This window comes from Coffea arabica, chromosome 6c (genome assembly GCF_036785885.1).
Source record: "Coffea arabica cultivar ET-39 chromosome 6c, Coffea Arabica ET-39 HiFi, whole genome shotgun sequence".
Taxonomy (NCBI): Eukaryota; Viridiplantae; Streptophyta; class Magnoliopsida; order Gentianales; family Rubiaceae; genus Coffea; species Coffea arabica.
The window spans coordinates 17,762,092-17,787,789 of NC_092320.1; the positions used below are offsets into that span (position 1 = coordinate 17,762,092).

General features: G+C 34.8%; 2 protein-coding genes across 3 annotated transcripts; one reads left to right on the forward strand and one right to left on the reverse strand.

Moving 5' to 3' along the window:
• Positions 1–1,536: 1,536 nt before the first annotated feature.
• LOC113693775 (nuclear pore complex protein NUP93A) lies at positions 1,537–12,013 on the reverse strand. 2 transcript variants are annotated; one of them, XM_027212459.2, is made up of 15 exons: positions 11,808–12,013; positions 11,561–11,652; positions 11,347–11,413; positions 10,485–10,544; positions 8,918–9,007; positions 8,423–8,692; positions 8,144–8,239; positions 7,769–7,903; positions 6,782–6,835; positions 6,593–6,676; positions 5,774–5,860; positions 4,792–5,694; positions 3,104–3,285; positions 2,628–2,919; positions 1,537–1,829 (listed from the first exon to the last, which is right to left on the reverse strand). In XM_027212459.2, exons 1-15 carry the CDS (start codon positions 11,907–11,909, stop codon positions 1,752–1,754), a joined length of 2,592 nt encoding a protein of 863 aa, XP_027068260.1. In that variant the 5' UTR covers positions 11,910–12,013; the 3' UTR covers positions 1,537–1,751. The 2 variants fall into 2 exon arrangements, with proteins under 2 accessions (XP_027068260.1, XP_071909278.1); XM_072053177.1 differs by lacking the exon at positions 8,144–8,239.
• A 1,001-nt stretch (positions 12,014–13,014) lies between these two features.
• On the forward strand, positions 13,015–17,227 carry LOC113692009 (mitochondrial acidic protein mam33). Its single transcript, XM_027210341.2, has 3 exons — positions 13,015–13,290; positions 14,469–14,806; positions 16,836–17,227. Exons 1-3 carry the CDS (start codon positions 13,135–13,137, stop codon positions 16,999–17,001), a joined length of 660 nt encoding a protein of 219 aa, XP_027066142.1. The 5' UTR covers positions 13,015–13,134; the 3' UTR covers positions 17,002–17,227.
• The last annotated feature ends 8,471 nt before the right edge of the window (positions 17,228–25,698 follow it).

The following is a 25,698-nucleotide window of genomic DNA, read 5'->3' on the forward strand; positions in this document are numbered from 1 at the left end:
AGAAATGGGAGGGAAACAAACGGAATGGAAACAGGGATAAGTTTTTTATGCATTAAGATTCACTTTTGAGGAGAAAAAGGAGACGATTGGATGAAATGAGATGAACTAGTTCTAATTATTTAAAAGGTTTTTTTTTTCCAAATACAATGTGATTTAACTCCAACAAATTTTGTCATTAGAACTCAATGCTTTAGTATATATAAAATTATTTTGAGATGCAACATGCTTTATTCCTTTGAATACTATTTGTTTTCATGCCTTTGTGCAACTAATGTTCATATTTGTTTTGTTTGTCTTGGCTTCTATCAAGTATTTATGTTTGTCATATAAGTCTTGTCTTCTGTCAAATATTCATGTTTATTATGTAAGTCCCAAACATTCATATTATCTAATAGCTAAATTATAGTTAGTTTAAATTCCATTACTTTGACTTTGTATATCCCATGTATATTGAAGGAAAAATAAGGCTATTTTTGTTTGAATTATTTTTATTTTAAACTATTGTTTGTTTGACTTAAATTCCTTGTATTCGGAAAAAAAAAAAAAAAAAAGAAGCTTTTGAATAAAATTTAAAAAATGAAAAAATTAGAGCATATTGAAGCAAAGGACTTAGTATATGAGAAAAATATTAAGTCCAAGACAAGTTAGTAAATCATGAAAATAATTGATTAATTAGTGCATGTAAGAGAGAGGAAGAAGAAGAAGAAGAAGATGAAAAGTTAGAGAATAGAAAAAAAACTTAATTAGAGAGAGAAGAAGAGCAATTAATTAATACTTAATAGACCTAGAAAGATCAAGAAAAATATATAGGGTTAACTAATTGAAAATAACCTTGACATTTGAATAAAATTCGCAAAAAAATTATTATTCTGACAACATCACGAGCTGGCATTTGACCTTAAAATCAGGGTAGTTTCGAAGCTATGTGGTAGCATGGATATGGCAGATGCAGCCCCTAAGGCCAAAGATTTCTTTGCCATACATTGACCTTTGAGCTTTCGACTTGCTTTAGGATTACTCCCTTTGGGATTTTAGCAACTTTCCCTCGTATCATTTCTCTAATGATAAATTTCTCTTCTCGAGAGACCTGCTGAGGTCTATTAAACATCATTTTGGCAGTGAGAAGCATGAATATTTTTTGAAACCCCTTCCGTTTACTCTTGGTTAAAAGATCACTTGCGATCGCTAACTCGAAGAAGAGGCAAGTTTAGAAAGAATTTCAAGCTGCAAAGAGGGTGACCAAATACTCCCATCATTCTCCAGGCATCCACCCACTTCGCATCAGCGCTCGTCCCATCATCTGGGGGCCCGGGGCTTAATCTTCTGTTCATCCAAAGGTGATAAATATGGAGCAATAATACTTCATTCAGAAACCTATCTTTTCCAGTGCAGTGCCACGGATTGGTGGTTGTAAATGTCTGGGGCCTAACCTGTGCGTGCTTTTGCAGACACGCGAGCATAACTAGCGTACTAATAATAATCATGAAAATTCTTGCCACTTAAAAGCATGAAAGTTCAGGGACATGACAGGGTACATGCTTAACATCTAACATCATGATTAATGGAGAGGCAAGCAAGAGAGGTTAATATCATCTTACACCAGAACAACAGTTTCTAGCCCTAAAAGAACACACCAAACAACATGGCTCCAACCGATCTCAACATGGAGCCTGTTTAAACCATTTTGTACAGTAGTTATATGCGTATGACTAACCTCAATGACAGCTCAAATCTCTGCTATAATCTGTCATTTACAAGCTTCGGGCGACCTTTTCATACAAGTCACTAGGCCAGTTCCTGTTCACGTTATTTGCAAGGAAGTTTGCTATCTGCAGAATAATAATTAAAAAGAAAATCCATCAGGTAATAAAATTTGACGTGATAAAAAGGAAAACGGAAAACAATTGCATAGGCATAAACGCCCCAAATGAAACAATTCATTGAATCTCCATATGTTGAAAGTGTCCTTTAAGAAGTGTCTGCGACTCTGCCTAACAGACTCACCTTATAACTTCGGCTTCAGCCTTATATGTTTCAAGTTTGTGGAGATTCTCATCCAATTCACATTCACCAGAGCACAGTTATGCCAAATCAAAAAATGCTCAAATTTCTAAGTTTAATGTTCAGGAAACATTTTAGTTAACAACACGCTTAGCTACCTTTCCATTGCAAGAAAGAGTGGAGGAATATAGCAGACTACAAATAAGTTGATTATTCAATTTGGAAAAACCTGATTATCCACTGGGTGAAATTGTAGATCAAATGCATTCAAGAAAGCCGAAAATTATTATCAAACTAGCACTTCTCACTGTATGGTATTCAATGCATATCTGCCTACAGGTGTCATCTAGAAGCCACTTCTACAATGCGGCAAACAAGCAATCGGTAACCAATTAAAACCAATGTCTTTTCACTACATGTATTTTCCACTGAACAAATTTATACAGACTTTAAAGCACATCGCAAGTGAACTTGCTTGCAAGCTGAATATGTCAGTATGCTAACCATGTAGGAAAGGAGGGAAGTCCAAAAGCAAAATATAAAATTCATCTTAGATACACGACAAACTGAAAGCAAAAGGAGACAGATTACAGGAGTAAAACAGGACATCAATATCAGAAACATACCTTCGTTCTCAAGGCACGAAGCGAACCATCTGTATCTTTGACATTGTCCAAACAATGAAGAGCAACTCTTAGAAGGTCAGGCACACAAGTTTGGACATAAGGGGATAGATTATTAAATACGTCAGAGGCAAAATCCGGTGCTCGGGGATCAAGAGGAAGAAATGGAAGTTTTGCTACCTCCCTCAAAGCATCTAAATAATGTCCCACCCTCGCAAGCTTATGAACACACAAGATTGCCTCAAGCTGTCTTAACACAGTTTGCTGTTCCATAACATTCTCTCGCTCCTGAGGACTGCAAAGCAAATATTCTATAGAATTAAATTACTCCAAAAACAAAATATTCAAACAACATAATTAATGAAAAAGTTTGCTTCTTTAACACGGTTATTCTTAACAATGCATGTACTCGGACAAAATTTTCAGGAGAAATAACATCACTCCAAAAAAAATCCCCTGACCGGTGCCTTATCTAATACCTGATCTCTGGATGATACTTAAATGCCTCCAAAATATCATTTCCGGAATGAATGAGCCCAGAAGTCCTGCTCTCACCGTCCAATCTACCAAGTGATAGGGCACAAATTGCTTCAGACAGGCACTTGTTGACTGTCTCCAGAGCTCCAGAGAATGCCCCAACTCTCTTTTGAATCTCTATGGACTGAGTTTGAAGGAAAATAAGTGTGACAGAGAAACGTAAGCATTAAACCAATAAATGCATAGCTGAGCAAAAATAAATAAAAATAAAACATCATAACCGTAAATGAGAATCCATGTAATGATAGGTCCAAAGAAGCAAAAGCTACAGGAAACAGCAGAAGAAAATAATTCCACAAATCTTTCAAACAGGTATTCTTTTGCGTGACCTAATTTTAAGACTGAAATCAAATACTCTGGTCGGTAAAGAATAAGTTTCTTCAGATTTTAGCAAAACCAAAACGACTATAATGTCTGACGCAGAAGTGCGTTTGGATATCTAGCATAGAGAAATTAGGTGATTATCAATTAATAGCAGCCAAAAAGCTACAGCATGCAAAATTCCAGAGAAGCTATCAAGCAGAAATACAACATAATGGAGACTGGAAATGCTAGGTCATCTCCAAGGACCAAGACGAAGCATTGCCCCATTGCTCTAATGACCTTCCTCGAACAGATTCAATTACAAAAGATGAACAAACTTCTCATAAACTCTCATGTAATGTGTTCATGATACTGCTACATAATCATCACGTGAAGTATGAAAATTCTAAAGAAGAAAATAGAAAAATTTTACACTTGAGTGCAATAGCTAATCAATATAAGAGACAATATTTTGAGTGCATTAAAAAGGAATAATCACGAAAAGTGGTACTCAAAAGAAGCTTAAACCAAGCCATTACTGGGTTTAACCTGAAATGCCATGAGACGGTCTAAGGGCATCTGAATGCCAGCTGAATACAAAGAGATAATGAATCATACTTGCCTCCCACATTGCCACCTCCTTGTGTTAATAACAGAGAGGAATATACATGGTCCTTTGACAGAGGAACCTCATAAACAGAGGTCCAACATTAGATATCTATTTTAACCCAGTGGCCTACTGGAATAATTTATTTCCTTTTGTCTTAAATATTCTACTTATCCAAGGTCGTGAATGCATAAAAGTCATCCTAGCTCGCAGCAAAGGATATGTACCCCAAAAATAAACTCAACCAAAAAGACTGGGCAATGTCCAAATTTGAGAAAAATTCAAAGAAAGAGGAATCCATGGAAGTAATAAAAAGATAATTATTTCTCTATTGGATGATTACACATCCATTTGAAAAGAAAAATTAGCACCATCATCACTATGATCAGTCCATACTGTCCCATTACCTACCAAGAATCTAAAAGCAACTGGGATTAGAAACACGGTGTCAACATGTAAGGGGGGAAAAAACTGTGGATTGCATGAAACCGAGTACTTCCCTTTTTAATTCTAAGACCAACTGGACTAAACTTGTATATTTGTAGCACAATGGAACTTTCTGAATGTGCTAAGATAACTAAATAACACAGTTAATCTGCTCCATCTACTGATCACCATCTTAGACAGCAGTGCATGGGCAAATTTTGACAAATGAGTTCTGCACAACCCGCTAAAATGCTTACTAAGTGTGAAAGAAGAAAGCAAGAAAAGAAGTATTACTTTGTCATACAGCCCAGTATCCTGACACTGCCGCGCAGCCTCAAGCAGAAACTGTTGCCTTGTCTTTCCATCAGTGAAAAATCTGCCAAGTTGACCTTCTTCTCCAGTACCTCTTGGTCCGAGCAGAAGATAAATACCACCATCATGTAATAAAAGTTCTGTAAAAAGTTGCTTCAACATCAAGGTCCTCTGCCGCTGCTGATCTATACTACCTCTTCCAGTCCATGAAAGCTCACCACCACCCACTGCAGCAGCAGCCTGTGCATAGTACTCTAGTGCCATTGACAGGTCACCGTTCCGTAGATAAGCAGATCCATACTGCCTAATTATGCTAGAAGCCTCTGCACAAGCATCCATCACTCCAAATTTTTGAGCAGCCCCAGCACCTTCAGAAAGGACCTCATGGTCAGCGAATACTATATTTATGTGGACAGAATCAATGCCATATCCTTCATCTCCTATATCCTTGGACAAATAAAGGACTGCTGGAAGCAGCTGAATGCTCAACAATAAAACATATGGATACACCAGAGGATCCTTTCCATTCTTTGTATAATATGAAGGTTCAAACTTATTTAGGTAAGCCTGTAAATCTTCCAAAGTGTAGGGTGAGAATCCCTCATTAAGAACAGCAGAAGATGAACCATCAGACCATTCATGTATAGCAGACAACTTGAACCACAAGAAATCCTCTATGGTATTGAAAAGTGTGGGTTGCTCTCTAAGCAGTCTGTCTATCAGCCTGCGAGAACCAGATATGATGGCATACAGAACTAATTTTTTCTTGTCATATGAAGCTCGGCCAACTCTATCACCACTCCTCAACAATTTTTCACACTCTTCAGAGGCAGCAGCCACGGTCCTAGGCGATACGAGACTGCCAGAGGCAATCCACTCAGTGAGCTGTCAGGATAAGTCAATTATTAATACAAATGAGCCATTAACAAGTACTACAGAAGCAATGAACAATTAAACAATTTACCAGAGGAGCAAAGTGGTGTGCAACACGAGATGATTGGGCAACTTCTTGCGCTTTATCATAGTACCCAGTTCTCAAGCAAAAGTATATCTGTACATACACACAACAAGAGAAACGGTCTGAGAGAAATTGTTTGAACAGATACCCAATATGGTTAGTTATTTGGAATACTATAACCATGTCAAACAGTTTTAAAACAGCTAACAGATGAGAAAAACCAAAAATGGTGCAGATAATGCTGTATGCGAAGCAAGGGTTCAAAGAGAAGAAACAATTTTCCCATTTACTTCTAGTTATCACTTTTTTAACTTGAAGCACAATTCATGCAGACACCAAAAATTTCTACATCTTCCTTTGGGAACAATTAGGGAACAAATAAAATAGCTTAGACAGAGGTATCTGAATAACTAGAGATTAAGCAAACTGGCATCTATGTACAATTGAGCCATGTTTAAATCCAGCATGATAACAATTGAAGAAAGATCCGTGGCAAAACTACAGATAATATATTTTCACAAAAGTTCTGGTGCTTGTACAAATCCTAGCTCATAATCAAAGTACGATCTCTTTTTTCCCTTTATTGCTATCCTGTTTTCCATGTAGTTTACATGAGAACTGCTGGGCAAAACAAAAATAAGGGAAGGTGATGTCTGTTTGAACAAAGACAAATTAAAAACTGCATAGACAGCTGTTAACTGCCTTACAGATAGAATTGTGTCTGCCAACAGCAATGAACCACACACATTTGATTGCATGGAAAATAAATGCTTTCTCACATGGTTTTCAGCAACATCTAGAAGAACAAGAAAACATAATAAAAACCTGCTGCCAAGTGGTATCAATGGGAGGCTGTCTACGAGCATCATCCGCATCAAAGTCAAGGACACCATAATCCCTTAAACGAATCTGCAGAGACTAAATTATTGAGCATAGGAATATTCTCAAGGGCAAGAAAGCCAGTTATATTACAACTTGGAGTCTTAATTATTACACAATGAAAAAGTTACAGACCCTCAGGAAGGCTCGAATTCGCTGCAAATTATCAACAGCTCCACCAAGAGAAGCCTACAATGAAGATAGTCTATAAGCTTGAGATTAAAATTGGCATTTATGCATACTACTACAGTTACTTGTAGACATAATAAACCCCAAAACATTTAAAGCCATAAAAAGCCTTCAGATGCTAAACGGAGTGCCACAAGTATGTCTTGTCTGCAGCCACCACTAAAAATAATAGAATGAAACTGCAAGAGATCAGTTGTCAACTGGATCACTTGTAATCCCTGTTTCTGATCTAAAGGCAACAACTGCTCGCAACACGTAGAGGCTTTGACTCCATAGGCAACATCCACCCAACTAGCAAATAGTACTATAAGTATATTGGAAGCTCAGAACCTGGCTCCTCGAACTCCAGGAGAGCTTTCATGGGATTAAGATCCTTTTCATTCTTGTAAAATGCAAAACAAGCAGTCAAGTATAAGGTGAACCATCGAATGCAAATTTCTCCAACATAAAAATATCTGCCAAAGCAGGATAACTAATATAGATACTGCAGATAGATCCCATAATGATCTAAAACCGAAGCTCCATGACCTTATAGTTGTGATTGATAAAAAACTTGAGCTACCGAGTGTCCACACATGTATACATAAAACGAGGAAATTGGGCAGTATGCTTGTGGACTTCTCAGGATGTCAAGTGCACGACAAAGTACTACGTACATTCTAGGGAGGACAATTAACCTCGTTTACAACACAGTTGTTTCTTATTTGGTTTTCTAGCATAGACAATAGTATCCACTTGAAAGTTTACTTGGGGGACTCATGCAGAAAACTCGAGAATCTAGCAGGAGCTGACCTTTTATGTCAATTACCAATACATGACATATAATCTATGATAAACTGGTTAGAAGAACGAGAACAAATCTAAAAAACTAATAACAGGATCACTCTATCAGTACATATCTGAAACATAAAAAACAAGAAATTAATGGATTACCTGTGCAGGATGACTCTGTATTGTATCTAGGACATATTTTTCATGCCCCCATTCAAGGTGGCGTCTAGCTCCCATTACCAATGATAGTTTCCTTGAAACATTTGGTTTTGGAGTTGAATCCTCATTCATCAGTGTCTGTCCAGTTATTCAGTTAGTTACAGACAAATCAATCAATGAATAATAGAAAAGCCTTGATTCAAAAAACCTCATACATGTGGAAGTACAAGATAAATCACAAAGGCATGAACAATATCCAATTTATAAAGAGATGAACTTATTTCATTTCATCTTAAAACTTGATAAAGAAAATGCAACTAAATAGGTTGGAGCAAAAAATGTAAAAGTTAAACAAAAAGCATGTGATAATTAACATACCAAAACAAGGTTCCACATTTTCTGCATGCCAACTGATTTGCCTCCAGATGTATCAATGCCTAAACTCTCATATGCAAGCTTGAAAGCTGTAGCAGGCTAATAATGTAAAATGCATTAATTAATCATAAAGTGGGACACTTGATTTTCTATACAACTATACTTAAAAATGAGAGACGCTTTATGTGTTTTGGAGAAGCCAAAGAACTTTCAATGGCTAAATGAGAAAGAAAATATCACATACAATTGAAGTTGCAATGAGTTAGAGGAATCAATACTCACCTTGAAAGAAGAACCACGCTCTCTGGCACTGTTGAGGTCCTTCACAACTTCTCCATAGGCTGCAGCTTTTTTCTCAACAATGGGCTTATTAGCCAACGGTGCAAGCTCCATGGTAGATGGACCAGATGAAACATGAGGACTGGAAGTTAGTGTCCCTATTTGACCTTGACGAACAGAACCAGTGCCTGAATCCATCACATTGATTCTGGGCAACCTCGAAATCCGACCCAGACTTTGGAGGAAGTCTCTTTTTTCTTTTTGCCAGTCCTCCTGTCAAGATAAGCTCCAAAAAACATAAAAAACTAGGAACAAACAAGACTATCAAGCACCAAATGAATGACTAAGGTCCTCCTAGAGAATTCCAAACAACCATATCATCATGCTGAACACATACATTTTACTCCACAGTAGTTTTAACTGTTTACCCATACAGCAGCCTAAAGTATTGTAACATAGCGAAAAGATCTTGAAGCATACTCATGCAGGAGCATTCACCTCCAAAACTGTCATCATGTAGTCGCTGAAACTTCTAAGATTATCCTTCTGAGCTTCCTGTACAGCTGACACCATTGCCATCTCATGGACCTAAAGAATACAAAGCGAGAGGTAGCATGATCAAGTGACATCATCAGCTCATATTCATCAAGAAAAAGTACACCAAATGCTAGAAATGGGAGAACTGATGCATGAGATTGCAGTTCATTGCCACTTGATGTCCAATGTGAATGCATGAATACTTAAGCAATAAAGAAGGTTTCTGATGGGGAAAACTTATTATCAGCCGGAGTAGGCACAACACTCATAAACCTAACTAAGATATCACGGAACTGATGGTAAAGAGGTCCACAAATGTGAAGCCACTCAAAATACTCAAAGTCAAGCTCAACTGATGTTCTCCTAAACTGAAGCTTGTCCAAGTTAACAAGCTGTGTGAAGCCACTTGTAAGCAGTGCAAAACTTCAACTACAGGCTGATTAAGCTCAACATCTTTCAAGCTAGACCCACCTAACAAGCTATAAAAAACCGCTCAGAAGCAATAGAATAAAACTCCATCCATAGGCCAATTCATATTTGCTTCAAACTCCAATTTAGTTGCAACTCTTCAATCTCAAGCCCAAACCACAGGCATAACATGATTACTTTGAACGGTCGATAATGGTATTATCCTGCCTACTTTGAGCTCAACAACGTTACAATATCTATTATAGAAGTATATCTAAAGTACTAGGAACATTTATTAAACATAACATAAGCTGACTCACAAGAAAGCTAAGTCAAATAACAAAGATAATTAAGATGAAAGTTCAAAACCAAATTCAAGTTTCAAGCTTCACATAAAGGTCTCCAAAACCCTAGTGAAGCCTAGCTTATGCAGGCTCAAAGGAAACCACAAAAAAAAAAACTTAGAAAAGCACCACATAGTGCTAAGACAGTAGAAAATGATATTATCATAAATCATGCAAATATTAATTTGACGATTGCATATTTGCAAACATTAAATACCCATTGAAATCAGATTCTGCATAATTAAGATTCAAATTAGAGTCCAGATATTGAAGGAATCACTTTAATTCTCGTACATTAGCAGACATGACAACAGCATAGATGTGCATAGACATTTTAGAAAAAGAAAAGCCAACTGCCCCCACCCTTAACATCAGTTTTACCAGCAATACTAGTGGAAAATGGATGTGAACAGTAGTATTTTTCAATCTACATTATGCCTTGAGGTTGCAAATAAAAAGGTGAAAAGTTCCATATTGGAAAGTAACAAAACCACCATATCCGTGCCTGGTAGTCCAATACTTATGAAATGATATTGACAAGTCGACTTATGGCAAAAATTGGAGAAATAGTAATGCAATCCCTCCCCATAAATGCGAGCAAGCCATCCCTTCTTCTGCATATTCAGAACTACATTAATTATGCAAAAGGAATCAGATTCATTACTCCATAGTACACAATAATTTCAAGCAAATATAGCACTTCATTGACAATGCTTTTAGTAGAACAAATGCAATTGCTATGGTTTATGTATTTTCAAACCCATTTAAATACTTGCCTGTTGTAAATATTCTTCAACTGTTGTTGCTTCTGCAGGGAAAACATCTTCATATGTTGTCTAGCAAAAAGACAAGGAACTATATGAGAACAAGTAAAACATTAATGGACAGAAACTAAAAGATTGAAGCAAGCTTCTTATGGTGGATAGAATGAGCAAAGGGAAATAGGGAGTTAAAAATACTAGTGGCGCAAAGAAGCATGATAAAGAGGGGATTAGTTCCTCAGAGAATTGCTATTCTGAATACATAAAATGGTAAAACAGCACTTGTAAACTTTGAAGCCAAAGTTATTAGGTTGCCCTTCAATTTCTTTTAATTAGGAAGCATAAAAGTCAGCAGACTCTATAATTCTCCAAACTAGAAGTCTGCCAAATATGTGTACACTTATATCTTCCCAGAACGAGCCAAAAAGGTACTACTACCTGAAGCTAAAAGGACGATGTCATACAAAAGGCAAAACCCAAAATGAACGCTTTGACTGACACAAAATCCTCCAAAATGGAACCCCAGATATATCAACCTGACTTATACTAGAAGAACCACACTACAGGTGTGGAGATATCCAGTAACCTAAACAGATACTACAATACTCTCAGCATCTATTCTCACTTCTTGAGCTTACTTAGAAATTCACTTGAATATAACCGAGTGCCAGAACTAAAACTGTAAATGCATTACCCAAATTCACTATCCTACAAAACCTCATCGATAACAATTAACAGAATTTTCCTGATACAAACATAAACCATTTTGCTCTTCAACAGCTTTGTCCTACATGCAATATCAAACACCACGCTGTATTTCATTGTCCTTTACTCGTACTAAATTTCAGAACCATCTTGTATTCACAAGGAATTATACCTTTAGCTCAAATGACTTGAGATCGCGCGCAAGTTGCTCTGCATTTATCCCCTCTCGCGCTAATAACCTAAAATTCAATGCAAACAACACCAGAAACACGAAAAGAATTAAATGCAAACCATACCAGAAACACGAAAAGTTAAATTCAGACCACGTGTTTCAAAACCAATAATCCGCATGTTAAGAACAATCCATAATTTAATAGTTTAAATACCTAGTCGCGGCAATAGATTGTGAGGGAGCTTCAGTTCTTAGGGTTTTTGCCTTGAGCTTCTTTGACAATGCTTCTAACTGGTCCAAATTCCTCTGCATTCCACCAAAACATATTTTAACCCACAAAAAACAGATTCTAGCTTTATTTTTTCCGTTTATTTTCCAAACTCAGCTACAAAATTGAATGACTAAATGCAAAATTGAAAGTGAAAAGAAAACATGGATTCTTGTTTAGTTATCGTTAGAACCTGAAGAGGAGGGAACTGGGCGGAAGGAGCGGCTTGTTCGAGTAGCTTCGAGGACGAGTGGAGAAGATCATTCCAGCTACCCATGTCTGCATCGCTCGCCATTATTGCTGTTAAGCAGTGTTCTGCTACTGTGTGTTGTGCGTGTTTTCTGGAGCAGGGTTTATTAGTTTTATTTCACGGGTATAAACAATTAATTTGAAAAGCCCTAAAAATTGAAGCGGGTAAAGTTTCATATGTTGATTCTGTGCTCACACCCACACCCAACTTTATCCTGCATCCCTCAGAACCCTCTTTTCTTTTCTTTTTCCTTTTCGCTTTGCAGATAATTGCAAAATGCCCACCTAAACTATTATTTGTTCACAACTTCCCCCTATGCTATGGAAAAAACTTAATAGCGTACTGCATTATGCAAAATCCAAATTTCGACATCAAAGTTTATGAAAAATTAGGAAATCCGCATCTTTTATGCAAAGGCCCTAATATTCAAACAAACGAAGGATTGTATTTTAGACTTTTCAGTAGGCAAGTTTTTGTTTTCCTCTATATTATTTGTTAGAACATTTTAATTTTGAATGCTCAAATTATTATCAGTGTAATTGAGTCAAACTTGAATGACTTAACTAAACTTTTGAGTTGAATTTGGATCCTAAGATAATTGACTTGAAGGTTGGTCAAATATAATAACACATATCCATTTAATAATTTTTATACATGTTATTATAATGAAATGTTTATTTTATTTATTCTAAAAGTGTCACTTATTGAACTTTAATAATCGAGATTTTAAATTCGCTTAAGTTTGAATTTGAGATCAAGTTTAAGCTCGATTGTTACAATAAGAGCTTAATATAGAGTTTCATAAATTTGAGTGATATTTAACTTGAATATGCTAAAATTTGACTGGATTCAATTCTCAATATATTCACCCATACTTGTTTAATCTAGTAGGAAAGTAATGAATTTGTTAATGAAATTCGTATTAAAAAGGTACTATATGGTTTTTTTTTTTAAAAAGTTGTTTAGTTTTCCTAATGGGATTTTTAAAAAAAATACATTTAAAGATAGCAACATTTTTTAAATGATGAAATAAGTTTTAGTGCCGAACGAACTAGTTAGTTGTAACTAGGAGGACCAAGATGAAAATAACCGAATGTTGCAAATAGATCCGGCTCCAGTAACGTCTTCTGTGCGGTCCCTCCAAAGTCGCCGTTACATGGCAGCGATTTCTACCAGCACACTCGTCCTTCAACTCATTGGCTCGTAAATAATTTAGACTGATTCGTCTGCCGCAAAATAAGAAGTTACAGTAGAAAATCTGGAGGGAAGTATGCAAAGACTAGGTAGTTTGCTGCTAAAATCCAGTGAAGTAATTCAAGGCCTTCGTTTTTATTCTCAAGGCATAAGAGCAATCCAAGACCTTGATTTGCTCAAAATCTTGCAATCTGAAATTAACCATGAACTCACTTCCAAACCCCCCGCCCAGGTACTCTTAAATATCCCAACTTTTTTCCTAGTTTCTTGCCAACTTTTGAATTATGTTATTTTATTTGGGAATCTACAATCTTCTACTTTTTGTGGGGTGTGATTGAATATTGCTTATAACCTCTATTTCGTATTGGGTTCTTTCTTTTTCAAGTTTTCAGTATATAGTAGACAGCAATGCTTGTTCCCGTTGAACCCTGAATATAGCTTGGATTTAGTTCTATTTGTTTAGTATTCTGACTATGTTAATTTCTTTCTCTTAACGACAAAGTTTGAACTATTATGTGGTCTTTGTTGAAAGTTATAATCTTTTACTCCTTCTTCTTTCCGTGTTCGTCGAACCTGTTGCATCAGCTTGGTGGAACAAAGTTTGCATCTCGATGAGAGGGTTGAAATTCATTGTCCATTCTTTTTCTCCTTTTTGTTCCTCTTGTTGTCTCAATGATGTTGCTTGATTTCCTTGATTTAGTACTCGTGTAAATACTCCTCATTGTTTGCTGCTTTCTGGGTTGGAAGAGGTATAGTGCTTCTTTTTCAAAAGTAGGGACAATAATTGCATTCTTAGGATGTTATGCACTATGGGGTTGAGTTTTACAAGAAGTAAATAATTTTGCACCATGTATGTTGAGGGATAACATTCTTGTCATGTGCCATTGTACACTTTTCCATTTTCGTGCATATGAGCCATGAAAAGAAATGGTACTTTCATTATTGGATTAGGCGTCTCCACTCTTCGAAAACCGCAGCTGTTTTTCAAACATATACTGAATAATCTCTTATATTTTGAATGGCTGAGGCATCACCTCAGATCCTACAGGAACTATTGGTTCCTCCCTAGTTTTGTCTGTTTCTAGTAATCAAGTGTTGAACATCTAATAAGGTTTCTTTTTCAAGTGTAATGTTTGTATTTGGTTTGCTTGAGCAAGCATACTAGTTTCAAGGTTTCATTTGTGTGTTCTTTGATTTCAATAGCTCCAGATTCTGCATGATGTATGGAAGAGAAAACTGATTTGGTTTTTCTCTTTCCAAATTCAAAACAAATTTTTAAGTGTGGCTCTATTTATGAATATAGCTGGTAATTACTAATTGACTAATCTGAAGGTCTTGAGCCGTCAAGCTGTTTATCTGATGAAGTCAAATAATACATCTTTTATACCTCGTATAACAAAATGGAAACAGGGTGATGAAAGTGGGTCCTTGCTGGATTTTGTGCTAGAATGGGATTCTCAAAAAACCCAAGATGTTGTTCTGCGAAAGAAATCTGAGTCAGGTGAGGAAGTTGCTATTTCAGCCCTATTACGAGGGCAGTCTTTTGAACCAGATGGTGAATTTCCCCCAGCCACTGATGTTAAGATGAAAGTGTGCATAAAGAAGCCTGGGTTGAGATCCATCCTGCTGTTTGATTGTGAAGTTTCTAACAGAGGTGAAGACAAGTCAGGCTTCAATATCCAGAATGCCTATTACATCCAATCAGCATCTTGCTTCAGTCCTTCGGTATATAGAGGCCCCTTATTCAGGTAATGCATTTGGGTCTTTGATAGCTGTTATTATGATATAACTATTTCTGGTTACTTATGAGCTAGTATTGTCTTGCATAAGGATCAATGGCAATTGATTGTAAGTGGCTAGTTCCAGGAGGTGAATCTTTTCTTGAAAATAGAAAATTGTATGACTTAATGATGTCAGGCAATATAATTAAGAGGATGATGACTGCTATTGATAAGCATTGGTAATCTTTTGGTTAGGCGTCAAGAAAACCAACGTATGGTAAGATCCACCTGGGAGAATTACATAGGACTGTGCCCTGAAGTATGCCTACACTCATCAATGGATCTTTATCCTACTATTTGCTTTTTCAGAACAACCCAAAAAATTAGGCACCCACTCCATTGCAATACAATTTCCACAATTTCTCTCGTTAAAACTGCAAATTACGGGGGGTACATGTATCATAATACTACACTTCTCAGCTGAGAAGAAACAACTGGTACCAAAGTGCCTGATGTGGTAAGTAGGGAAGCATATGTATCCAAGGTCAGATATACAACATAATCAGGATAAGACTGCTTGCTATTGCTTGCTCCCCTTAGCAATAAGAGTAGAGAATAAAAGTTTAACGGATTCTTGAAAGTCATAATGAAATTGAGCTTGTTTTGGACCTTCTGTTTTTGTGTGGCTGGCTTGATCATGAGTTTTGGGGTTTTATCCTTTTTACATTGAATATCATTAGCTATTTCTTAGAATTAACAAGTTAGTGTCGTGCGTAATTGAAGTTTTCCATGTTTAATCGTCAAGGCTAATATTCTTATTTGATTTTGCTGATGTTGATGCGCATTTTAATGCTGACATTTTGGTAGTTTAGTTGGTCTTGTGTGTATGAAGTTTTCCATGTTTAATCGTCAAGGCTAATTTTCTTATTTGATTTTGCTGATGTTGATGCGCATTTTAACGCTGACATTTTGGTAGTTTATTTGGTCTTTTTGGTAGTTTAGTTGGTCTTGTATGTGTGAAGTTTTCCATGTTCAATCTTCAAGGCTAATTTTCTTATTTGATTTTGCTGATGTTGATGCGCATTTTAATGCTGACATTTTGGTAGTTTAGTTGGTCTTGTATGCACCTGTAACTTTTTGCTTCTGCATCTTTAGCATCCTTGGTTCTGTTAATCCTCTGGTTATCTTGAAAGGCTTTCTCAATATCCTGTGAAATTACATGGAATCGCTCTCAGTTTTTTGCTCATATTATCCTGTGAAATTACAGGGAATCACTCTTAATTTTTTGGTCATATTATAGACATATAATAACTTGGTCATATTCACTTGTTTAGCATCTTTGATTACACTCCTGTAAACCAATTGACTGTAATTTCAACCTTTTGGCTTGATGATGCCAAGCTGTGTGAGGTTTGGTTCAGGGAGCTATTAAGAATTGTCTATGCTGGTGTGTGATCTTGTTTGGGCTTCCACCAAGCCTTTATGCTTTGACCTACCATGTGCAAGTTTAGTGCTGTGTTGTAATGGGGTTTGTAAGCAGACTCGGAGGGTGAAGCGGTAATATTTGTCAAGAAATAATAATAGTAATGATCTTGAATTGACATTGATGCATTACTGCTTGGCAAACATGTTTATACGAGTACTGGTAGGAGTCTGATACATAAACCGAAAAGCCATAATCAACGCGAAAAACCACCATCATGGTTTAGAGCTAAATACCTGACCCGCAGAAGTAAAAGCTTCGAAGGTTGCTCTACTTCAGAATATTCACATTTCCACTAATGGGCCAATGAGAAATCAAAATACCAAGATCTAAAAATTTCTAGAGAGGCAGGGAAGAGAAGTTTAGTGTGTTGTCTTGGGTTTTGAATAAATACTTAGGAAGGGCTTCTCTGATTATAATGAGTATAGGGGTATTCTTTTAAACAATAGCTGAAACTTGCTCGTATAAGCAATTGATAGCTCATTCTGGCTTAATTCTCTGTCAGCTCTTCCTTCCATCTCTCTTCTGTCTTTCAAATGTGTAATGATATTTTTACATCCTTCCTTTTGGTAGTGACTTGGACCCTCAGTTGCAAGATGAGCTCAAGAAGTATCTAGAGGCCAGGGGAATCGGAGAAAGCCTTCTGAATTTTCTCCTTCTTCACCTAAGGAAGAAGGAGCAGAGTCAGTATGTGAACTGGTTGCAGAAATTGGAATCTGCTTTCAGGGAAAGTGATTGACATGGACAAATGCTAAGGGGGGGTTTTAGGATTTAATACTTTCACAACTGTTGGTGTACCATCTCATTGTTATTGTGGGGGAAAATTGCTCTGTCTGTGGATTTTGATTTTCCGAGAGCCTGTTTTCACTGTCCCAAGGAAACTTCACTACTATCAGCTGATTGTACAATTTTGCCCATTTAAGTGTATCATCTCCCCCACAATTTTTAGTCTGTATTTTCATGAAGATGCAAATGTTCCACCACCTTAAATGCCTTGACTGAAGTTAGTCAAAAAATTGTTGCCTTTGAGAATCCTTTTGGATTGTGATTTTTCACAAAAAAAAATTTTACGTTTTCCGTGAACACGTTTTTCAATTATCTTTTTACCTCACATATATTAAATTATTACAGTACATTTTTCTATAAAAATTTATAAAAATAGCAATCAAAAAAGCTAGAGAAAAATGGTGGTAATCTATGTTTACCAATGCTCGTGCAAAGAAGGCCTCTGCAGAACAAGGATAAGGACATATATATATATATATATATATATTATCTTAGGTTTAAATACATATTGCCCCCTTGTAATTAGGTATTAGTAGCAAATTAGCTCTTGTATTCATGAAGTCTACAAACTACCCCCTCATGATAATAGTCTTATGTATTTAGATAGCAAAAAGACAATTATACTCCTTATTATTAGAATATTATCAAATGACCATGTCTCTTTCTTTTTCTTCTTGTTGGTTTCTTTATTGTTGTTTAAATTTCTTTTTCCTCCTCAATTCCTACTATGAAATACAAATTTCAATAATAATAATAATAATATGTTAAAGAAGTTCTTGTAAAAAATTAATTATTGTAAGAAATTAGGAAGTATTTATCTATTTATTCTAAGGAATCTCTATTTTATTAACAAATCCTTGTTATGCATTAATTGTAACTGAAACTAAAAATTAAATACTTAGTGTAAATATTTTACTTATATTTTTTCCTTTTCTTCATCTTTGTTTCTTCTATATGTTTTTATTAACAATCTATTTGATATTCAAACACATTTGGTTCTTTTTGTTTGGTAGAATATTTATCTATTGCAAAACGTTATAAGAAACTAACAACTGTATATTTAGTAATAATATTTTTTGTAATTTTATTTTTATTAAAATTTAGTGCATCGCCAACATTATATTAACCATTAATGCACAACAAGATACTCTTAAAGGAAAACAGAAACTCCTTAAATTAATTTTATTAAATATACACTTTCTTATTTTGTATAATAATTTATGATTGTTCAATATTTTACATAACTAAATAATGATAAGTATAGTTATGCATCAAAAGGAATTGTTTACAAGAAAAATAATAGTATATTTTAAACCACGAAAAAAATTTAATATATTATTTTCAAAATTGTATATCAAAGTTGATTTGGAGGAGGAGTAAATAGAAATCTATATATAATAGGAAAAAAGAGAAAGAAGAAAGAGAAAAGGAAAAAGATAATTGACAGTGTTTAATAATGAGGAATAATTATCTTTTTGTCAGAGACATGCGTTTGACAAGTTGTCAGTTGGGAGTAATATGTTTATTTTGTGAATATCGGGGGTAATTTGCTACTTGACCCTAATTACAGGGGGCAATATGTGATTAAGCCTATGTCTCATAGAATAATTGTAGCTCTCAAAGCCAAAAGAGCAGATATGGCGCTAAGGAAGGTTGAAAAAGATACCGGCTTTTGGAGTTACTGTAGGGAGTTAGGTTTATTTGTCGAAACTCTTACTTTCAGTAAGAAAATGTTAGAAAGAAACTCATTCTCAGGGGCTTGGGGGGTCTTTATCTTCTAGCAGCAGGGCACCCTGTGGGGTTTCTATCCCACATCGGTAAAATTAGGGGTTGGGGTTAGATTTGTAAGTCCCTCACAGGACTCCCAAAGTTACCGGCTTTTGGAGTTACTGTAGGGAGTTAGGTTTATTTGTCGAAACTCTTACTTTCAGTAAGAAAATGTTAGAAAAAAAACAAGAAATGCCCTTCTAGATTGGATAGCAAATTCATCTCAGCAATTAAGTTGAACTTAATTGGATTCCGCTATGGGCAGGCAGCCAGTCACTGAAAAAGCAGGTTTCAGCATGGCAGGACAATGAAATACAGTAGATGACTGAGTTACTATGGCTTTTATTTGGATTTAGTCATTGGTTGTCTATTGTCTATCATTTTCTTTTTTTATTTATATGTATACTTGGAGCTTGATATGCTGAAATAGAAGGATCTCAAGCTTAACTGCTTAACAGCATAAGGAGGACTAGCTTTCAGTATGGCTTGTAATTATGCTTCTTCATATAGGTTAACTTTAGAACTATTCAACTGGAGGTCTCCCCCTGAACTTTGATTTTAGTTTTCTCGTGGGCTCATGCTCATGGGTGTAAACTGTAAGGTGGATTGAATCAGAGAATATGTACATGACAACAAATTTGTCAGGTAAAAATAAGTAAGAATACCAATGACTGTTTATATATATATATATATATATATATATATATATATATATATTTGGTATAAACTACAGGTATTTGCATCTGTTTTGCGGTCTGCGACTAATCACGTTCGAATCGGATCGGATCGGATCCCTTGTAGAAGAAAACTCTTCCAATGTTGTCATTTCCATTTACACGAGTTTCGAACCTAAAATCTCATGATTAAAATATGTAAGCCCGTTCTACTTACACTAACATCTGTTGGTACCAATGGTTGTGAATCGTAATAGTTATTTGAAATATGGAAAAATGCATAGAACATCATAAAAATAAAAATAAGAATGGTGATAGGTATTTTTTGCAGAAATAGGAACATATGATAGGATACTCTGATCTCAATTTTCTACCGGAGATGCTTAATAACATCATCAAGTTTGTCAGAGTTTGTGCAAACAGGATAGTTCAATCTATGATGGACCTAAAATCATCAATCGTATTATTAACTGATTATTCTATAGGGTGGTATATCTCTGTCAATGATTTCAGGGCAGAAAAACGTTTTGTTTATCAACTCTAAAAGAAAGTTAACCTAATCAGCAAAAGAAACTAACATGCGGGTAATGCTTATTAGCATTGGGACGCAGGAGTAATGCAATTAGATAACAAACACTTGATCCCAAATTGATTTACAACTAACATTAAGATATTTATTTACAGCAAATGAATGGCCAAAAATGGAAAAAGAGGAACTTAGCGGACTTGCACATTAACTCAATCTATATTTATCTAAATTAAGTCTGAATATTGATAAACTTTTATATTCAGTATTAACTAGATAATGCAAGCGAAATTGCGACATTTAATTACGAGAAATAAAGGTTACACATGAATTACCATATAAGGATGAGAATTGTGAAATTTATTCACAAAATAATAGGACCACGAGAGATTTTGTTGAAGAAATAAAAGGGGAACCATTTTGTTATTGATTTGTACTTTAGTCGTATAGTTATGTTTCTTAGTGTTAATCATACACTAAAAAAGTGGTTAATTATGTTAAATCCCACTAAAGTATACCTTGATCCTCATTTTATCCTTGACCTTTTATTTCTGTCACTTAAATCATTTTTTATACCCAACTATCTCTCTATTATTGTACTTTTTCTTCGTCTTCTCTATTCTTTTTCCTTTACCTTTTCTCTTCCTTTGTCATCTTTTTTCATTTTTTCCCTTTCTTCTAATTTTGTCATTCATTCATAAATCCTTCATGTAGTTGAGGGATTCTCAAAAATCTCAAATAATTTAGGGCTAATATATAATTTTCTTTTACTTAATCCTCCACTTTGCTGGTCTTCTCCTCTTTGCTATGATTAGAAGGGGAAAAAAAAGAGAAAATCATACAGCTAGACTAGGTGGGTTGCTATTATTATCACTAGATTATTCTTTGCTGCAGTTGCAACCCATGCCTAAATTCTTTTTGTTTTTGTTCTCTTTAATCTGCCTCATCTGAAATATCATTATTAAACATTATTTAAAAAGTACTCTAAAAGTACTTTAAAGAATAGTTTAATTTTTTTTAATGTTTAAAAAATATTTCAAAATACATTTTAAAAACTCTACTACTCTTAAATATTCCAAAATATTTTCTAAAAATATCCTAAAATATACTCTAAAAACTCTGCTATAGTAATTTTTTTTAAAAACGCTCCTAAAAATAGCTAATCTAAACGGACTTATTCTAGCAACTAGAAGGGAGCGGTGGTGGGGGAGGGGGAAGGGAGAAGAAGAAGAGAGGAAAGAAAAGGAAAAAGAAAAAAATAATTTCCATCAAAAAAAATTTTCTTACAACTTCTACAGTAAAATTTTAGCTAAACGCCTAAAAAACTCATTTGTCAAATGGACCTATGTGTTGTAACATAAATATAGTCAAAGAATTGAATGTATAAATTGCATAATACAATTTTGAATTCCCTTTCAATCTCCCCCAAATTTTTTGTTCTACTCCACAATTGTGTGGATGTCGAAAAAATTTAACCAATCCCAAAAAATTTCAAATCGCTTTGATCATGTGTTATAACGTTTAAAGTAATTTCACTTAAATCATAATCAATGTTTAGAATTGAACTTAAACCATGAATTGAACTTTGTCCGACAAGTTTAATATTAAAACGTGTTTAATATTATCAAATGTCTTTATATTATCAAATTAAACACATTTTGTATTATCAAACATTTTGTTTATATTATCAATTGTTTAAGTAAAATGTATTCTGGTTTTTAATATAAAAAACCATCACTTGTGTTTAAGGGGTTTCTAATATAAGGATAACCATCTATATATTTATTTTAAAAAATTGATAAATTGATAAAGCTAATAGGCATTAAAAAATATCTAGAATTATGGTGGATATAAGAGAACAACTAGATAAATTTATATATTTATTAAGTGATAAGTGATAAGTGGATATATTTTTTTTATATGCATATGTGATAAACATGAGATATACTTTATTCCTCAATTTTGACCAAAGAGTTCAATCATGTGTCATAGGGGTTAAATCACTTGTCTCCCACTACCATCTATTTTTTACTGTTTTAGTCATTCTGATGCTTATTTTGTGGACCACTTTCTTCCTAAGGTTGGCTATATTTGTCATTTCCAGATTCTTTGTCTCGATTTTGCATATTTCTTGTTTTTTACTGATCATCGATGAATACATTGGCACCAGAGATTTCATGCAAACAATTTGCTACGTTCAAAAAACCAGTTTACATGCAAATTACAGCGCATCTTGCATCTTACAACTTGCTTCATACAGCTTGCTTCGAATCAGGTATTTTCTTATGCTAATCCAAACTTAGTTCACATGAGTTTTTCAGCTGTTCCATGCAACTAGAAATTTCTTTTATTTTAATCTGTACTGAGGTGCTCCAATTTCTTATAATACGCAGTAGCAGAGATACTTTGATAAGCTTCGTCTGCTGTCTCCATGGAGGTTTTCTACTCTCTTTCCTTCGTTCAACTGGTTTTTTATTGTTTTTTAATATATTTAGTTCATAGCTCATTCCATCTGTACTGATAGTCTTCATCCTTTTTAGCTGAATAGTTTGTTCCTTGCACATCACCACTTATATACCTATCTATCGATATATATATAAACAATATATATCTGTCCATACGCATAGATTTTCCTCTGTCTATCTTTGTTTGTTGCTTGGTATATATGTATAAAAAACATGAGCTGCTCCAAGCTATCCATAACGGATGATCCTGATAAACTTCGTGAGAAAAAGGATAAGCGAAATCGTAAAAAAAGAGAAAAATTTGCTGCTCTATCTGTCGAAGAGAAACAGGCTCAGCGCAAAAAAAACAGAGAAGCTTATCACAGAAAAAAATTGGAGAAAATACTTTCCAAGTCCTTGCCACAACAATTTCAAGAAGCTTCTCAATCACCAGTTTCTGCATCTGTTATCCGTAGCCTTTCTCCTCAACAATGTTCTCATGGTACATAGTGATTCAAAAACTCTTACTATATTCTCATAATCTGTATGTGCATAGCATATTTATCATAACCTGTCTATTTCCCTTATTTTGTTGATGACTAGCTTTGAATGATAAAGTTATCCAAGCTATTGGTTCTCAAACTTCCAAACTCAATGAGAATGTTCATGGAATTATTGGTTGTAATCAAGGTTAGTCATAGAATTTTTTTTCCCTTTACCAACTTTTCTTAGAATTCCAACCCCTACTTTTGTATATATTGAATTGCAAATTTTTCTACCTGACTTTCAGGCGATTCACGCAGTGAATTCTCACACTCTCATTTTACAGAACACTTTACAGGTACCATTTCTATCTACTTTAAATCAATGAATTCATGTCAACTTAGTTGTATATGTATTAGTGTTTCTTGCTATATTGTAGTAAATTAGACTGTGCATTGTTTGTTATCCAATCTGAATTTCATTTTTTTTATAATATTCATGCAACCAATCTGAACTCTGTCTATTGTAATAGGTGCTCCAAAACCTGGTATTCGGATTTCTCCCTCTGCAAATAACAGTGATGAACTAGCTTCTGCTCAGTTGGGTAGAAAATTAAAGGAACAGATTTCTTGCTTCTCAAGCTATGAGAAAGGTACATGGTGTACTTTGTTTTTGATATATCTTTCCTACTCAAATCATAAACAGTATTCTATTGATACAATACTCCATCTCTAATTTTTATACGTAGGATCTGCTTCTAACTGTGGTACACAACATACATGCGTAGCTACTGACATGCTGCACAATGCAGGTGATTTAAGCTTCGAAATTAATCATTGATTATTGCTTCTTATATATAACCATCAACATTATCATGATCAGTTATATTAGTATTCTTGTTTACTTTTCAGATAAATCATTCATATGCATGAACTGCTACAAATTCTTGACAGAAATAGCTGAACAAACTTCAGGTCAAATGTTCTTTGAGCTTTTTAAAAAAATTCCTTCTGCGATTGTGTCTAACAATTCCATGAACTTTACCTTGAACAGATTTGTCAGCTATCCTCCCAATGTACCAGCTGTATCAAGTCCCTGATAATTGTTCTGCTAAAACAAGAAGAATTGCAGGTTATTAGCTTTGATCTGAATTTACTATCTTGTATATAGAAAAACTCAAATTACCATATGAGCTGCTTGACGATTCTCATTTCTCACTATTGTTTCTTATTTCTCACTCAAGTTTCTTATTTCTCACTATTGTTGTAAACTAATTTGCCATAAAAAATCCATCAAATAACCATCTCATTAAAATATATTAAATTGTTTAATTGCTTCTGATGTTGATCAGAAAACTTCAGTATGCATTATGTAACCTCAAACCACTTCTATTCATACAAATACCTTGATCATATTACTACCACTACATGTATAAAGCTTATGGCTTCTGCTTCTAATTATATATACTTGAATCATTCAGGCAAAAAGCATTCATCAGCGAAACAAGTGAAAGCTATTAATAACAAAAAGAAAAAAAACAGAGGTACAGATTACAAATCACTGATTGTTCCTCTTTTACCTCCTTATGTTCAGTTCCAACCTTTAGTTTAGCTGAACTAATTGCTAAATCTATAGGTAATCAGCCTGTTGATGGAGTTCATGCACTCAAATTTATTAATCATCAGGCAGATAGATTACCTGCAAAAGCTGATTGTCAGTACTGTGGAGGGAAAAAAATGCACTCTGAGACACCCAATTTCTGTTGCTCAGACGGACAAGTAGTTCTCCATGAGAATAAATTGCCAGATATTCTTGTAGAATTGTTCACTGGTCATTCTGATGAAGCTTTATCCTTTCGTACATATGTCAGAACATATAATAATATGTTTGCCTTTACTTCCTTTGGTGTACACTATGATAAATCACTTTGCAAGAGAACAAATGGCATTTATACCTTCAAAGTTCAAGGACAAAGCTATCACTTTATCAAAGACCTTATTCCACATGGAGGATCTGGATTATATCTGCAACTGTATTTTCATGATACAGATCATGAGCTTCAAAACAGAATGGCAGTTTCAGAAAGATTAACAGAGAGTATAGTAATGAAGATCATGGAAGTCATGAAGTCTAATCCATACGCATGTTTTCTGCGCAGTCTAAGAAACGTTCCAAATTTGGATTCATATCAGATAGTCCTGAAATCACATTCACAGAATGATCAACGAGTATTCAACCATCCAACAGCTTCTCAGGTTGCAGCTCTTTGGACAGAAACAGAGAGTTCAGGAACAAGTTATGCTAGACACATTAAAATTTATACAAAAGAAGGAAGGGATCACCTCGTCCAGTACTATTATGGCTGTTACGATCCTCTCCAATATCCACTATTATTTGCACTTGGTGAAACAGGCTGGCATCCTGGAATCAGAAGATTTGTCAGAGAAAATGCCAAAAAGAGAAAAAGATCTGTTCAGAGAAACAAACCTACTGCTGTCCTCACCAATTTCAAATCTGCTGAAGACATGATATCTGCTGAAGAAGAAGGTATTCCTAAGATGAATAACTAATACATTATCTATATGCAAATGTCTTATACATTACTTATGTACATTGCTCACATCTTGCTTACATAATTACTGATCCTGAATTACTTGTTTTGAGAACATACTACTCGCATTATCTTCGATTAGTCTCACATGATCCTATATCTTATCAATGTATGCAACTTCATATAGTGAAACCAGTTACTTATA

What these genes read in the sequence shown, in the direction of transcription:
- LOC113693775 (XM_027212459.2), bottom strand. Translation starts at nt 11,909, where the DNA reads ATGGCGAGCGATGCAGACATGGGTAGCTGGAATGATCTTCTCCACTCG. An exon ending in CAATCTATTGCCGCGACTAG is followed by an intron (nt 11,414 to 11,560) that starts GTATTTAAACTA and finishes ATTGAATTTTAG; the next exon opens with GTTATTAGCGCGAGAGGGGA. An exon ending in ACATGATGACAGTTTTGGAG is followed by an intron (nt 8,693 to 8,917) that starts GTGAATGCTCCT and finishes TTATCTTGACAG; the next exon opens with GAGGACTGGCAAAAAGAAAA.
- LOC113692009 (XM_027210341.2), top strand. Translation starts at nt 13,135, where the DNA reads ATGCAAAGACTAGGTAGTTTGCTGCTAAAATCCAGTGAAGTAATTCAA. An exon ending in CTTCCAAACCCCCCGCCCAG is followed by an intron (nt 13,291 to 14,468) that starts GTACTCTTAAAT and finishes AAATGGAAACAG; the next exon opens with GGTGATGAAAGTGGGTCCTT. An exon ending in TATAGAGGCCCCTTATTCAG is followed by an intron (nt 14,807 to 16,835) that starts GTAATGCATTTG and finishes TCCTTTTGGTAG; the next exon opens with TGACTTGGACCCTCAGTTGC.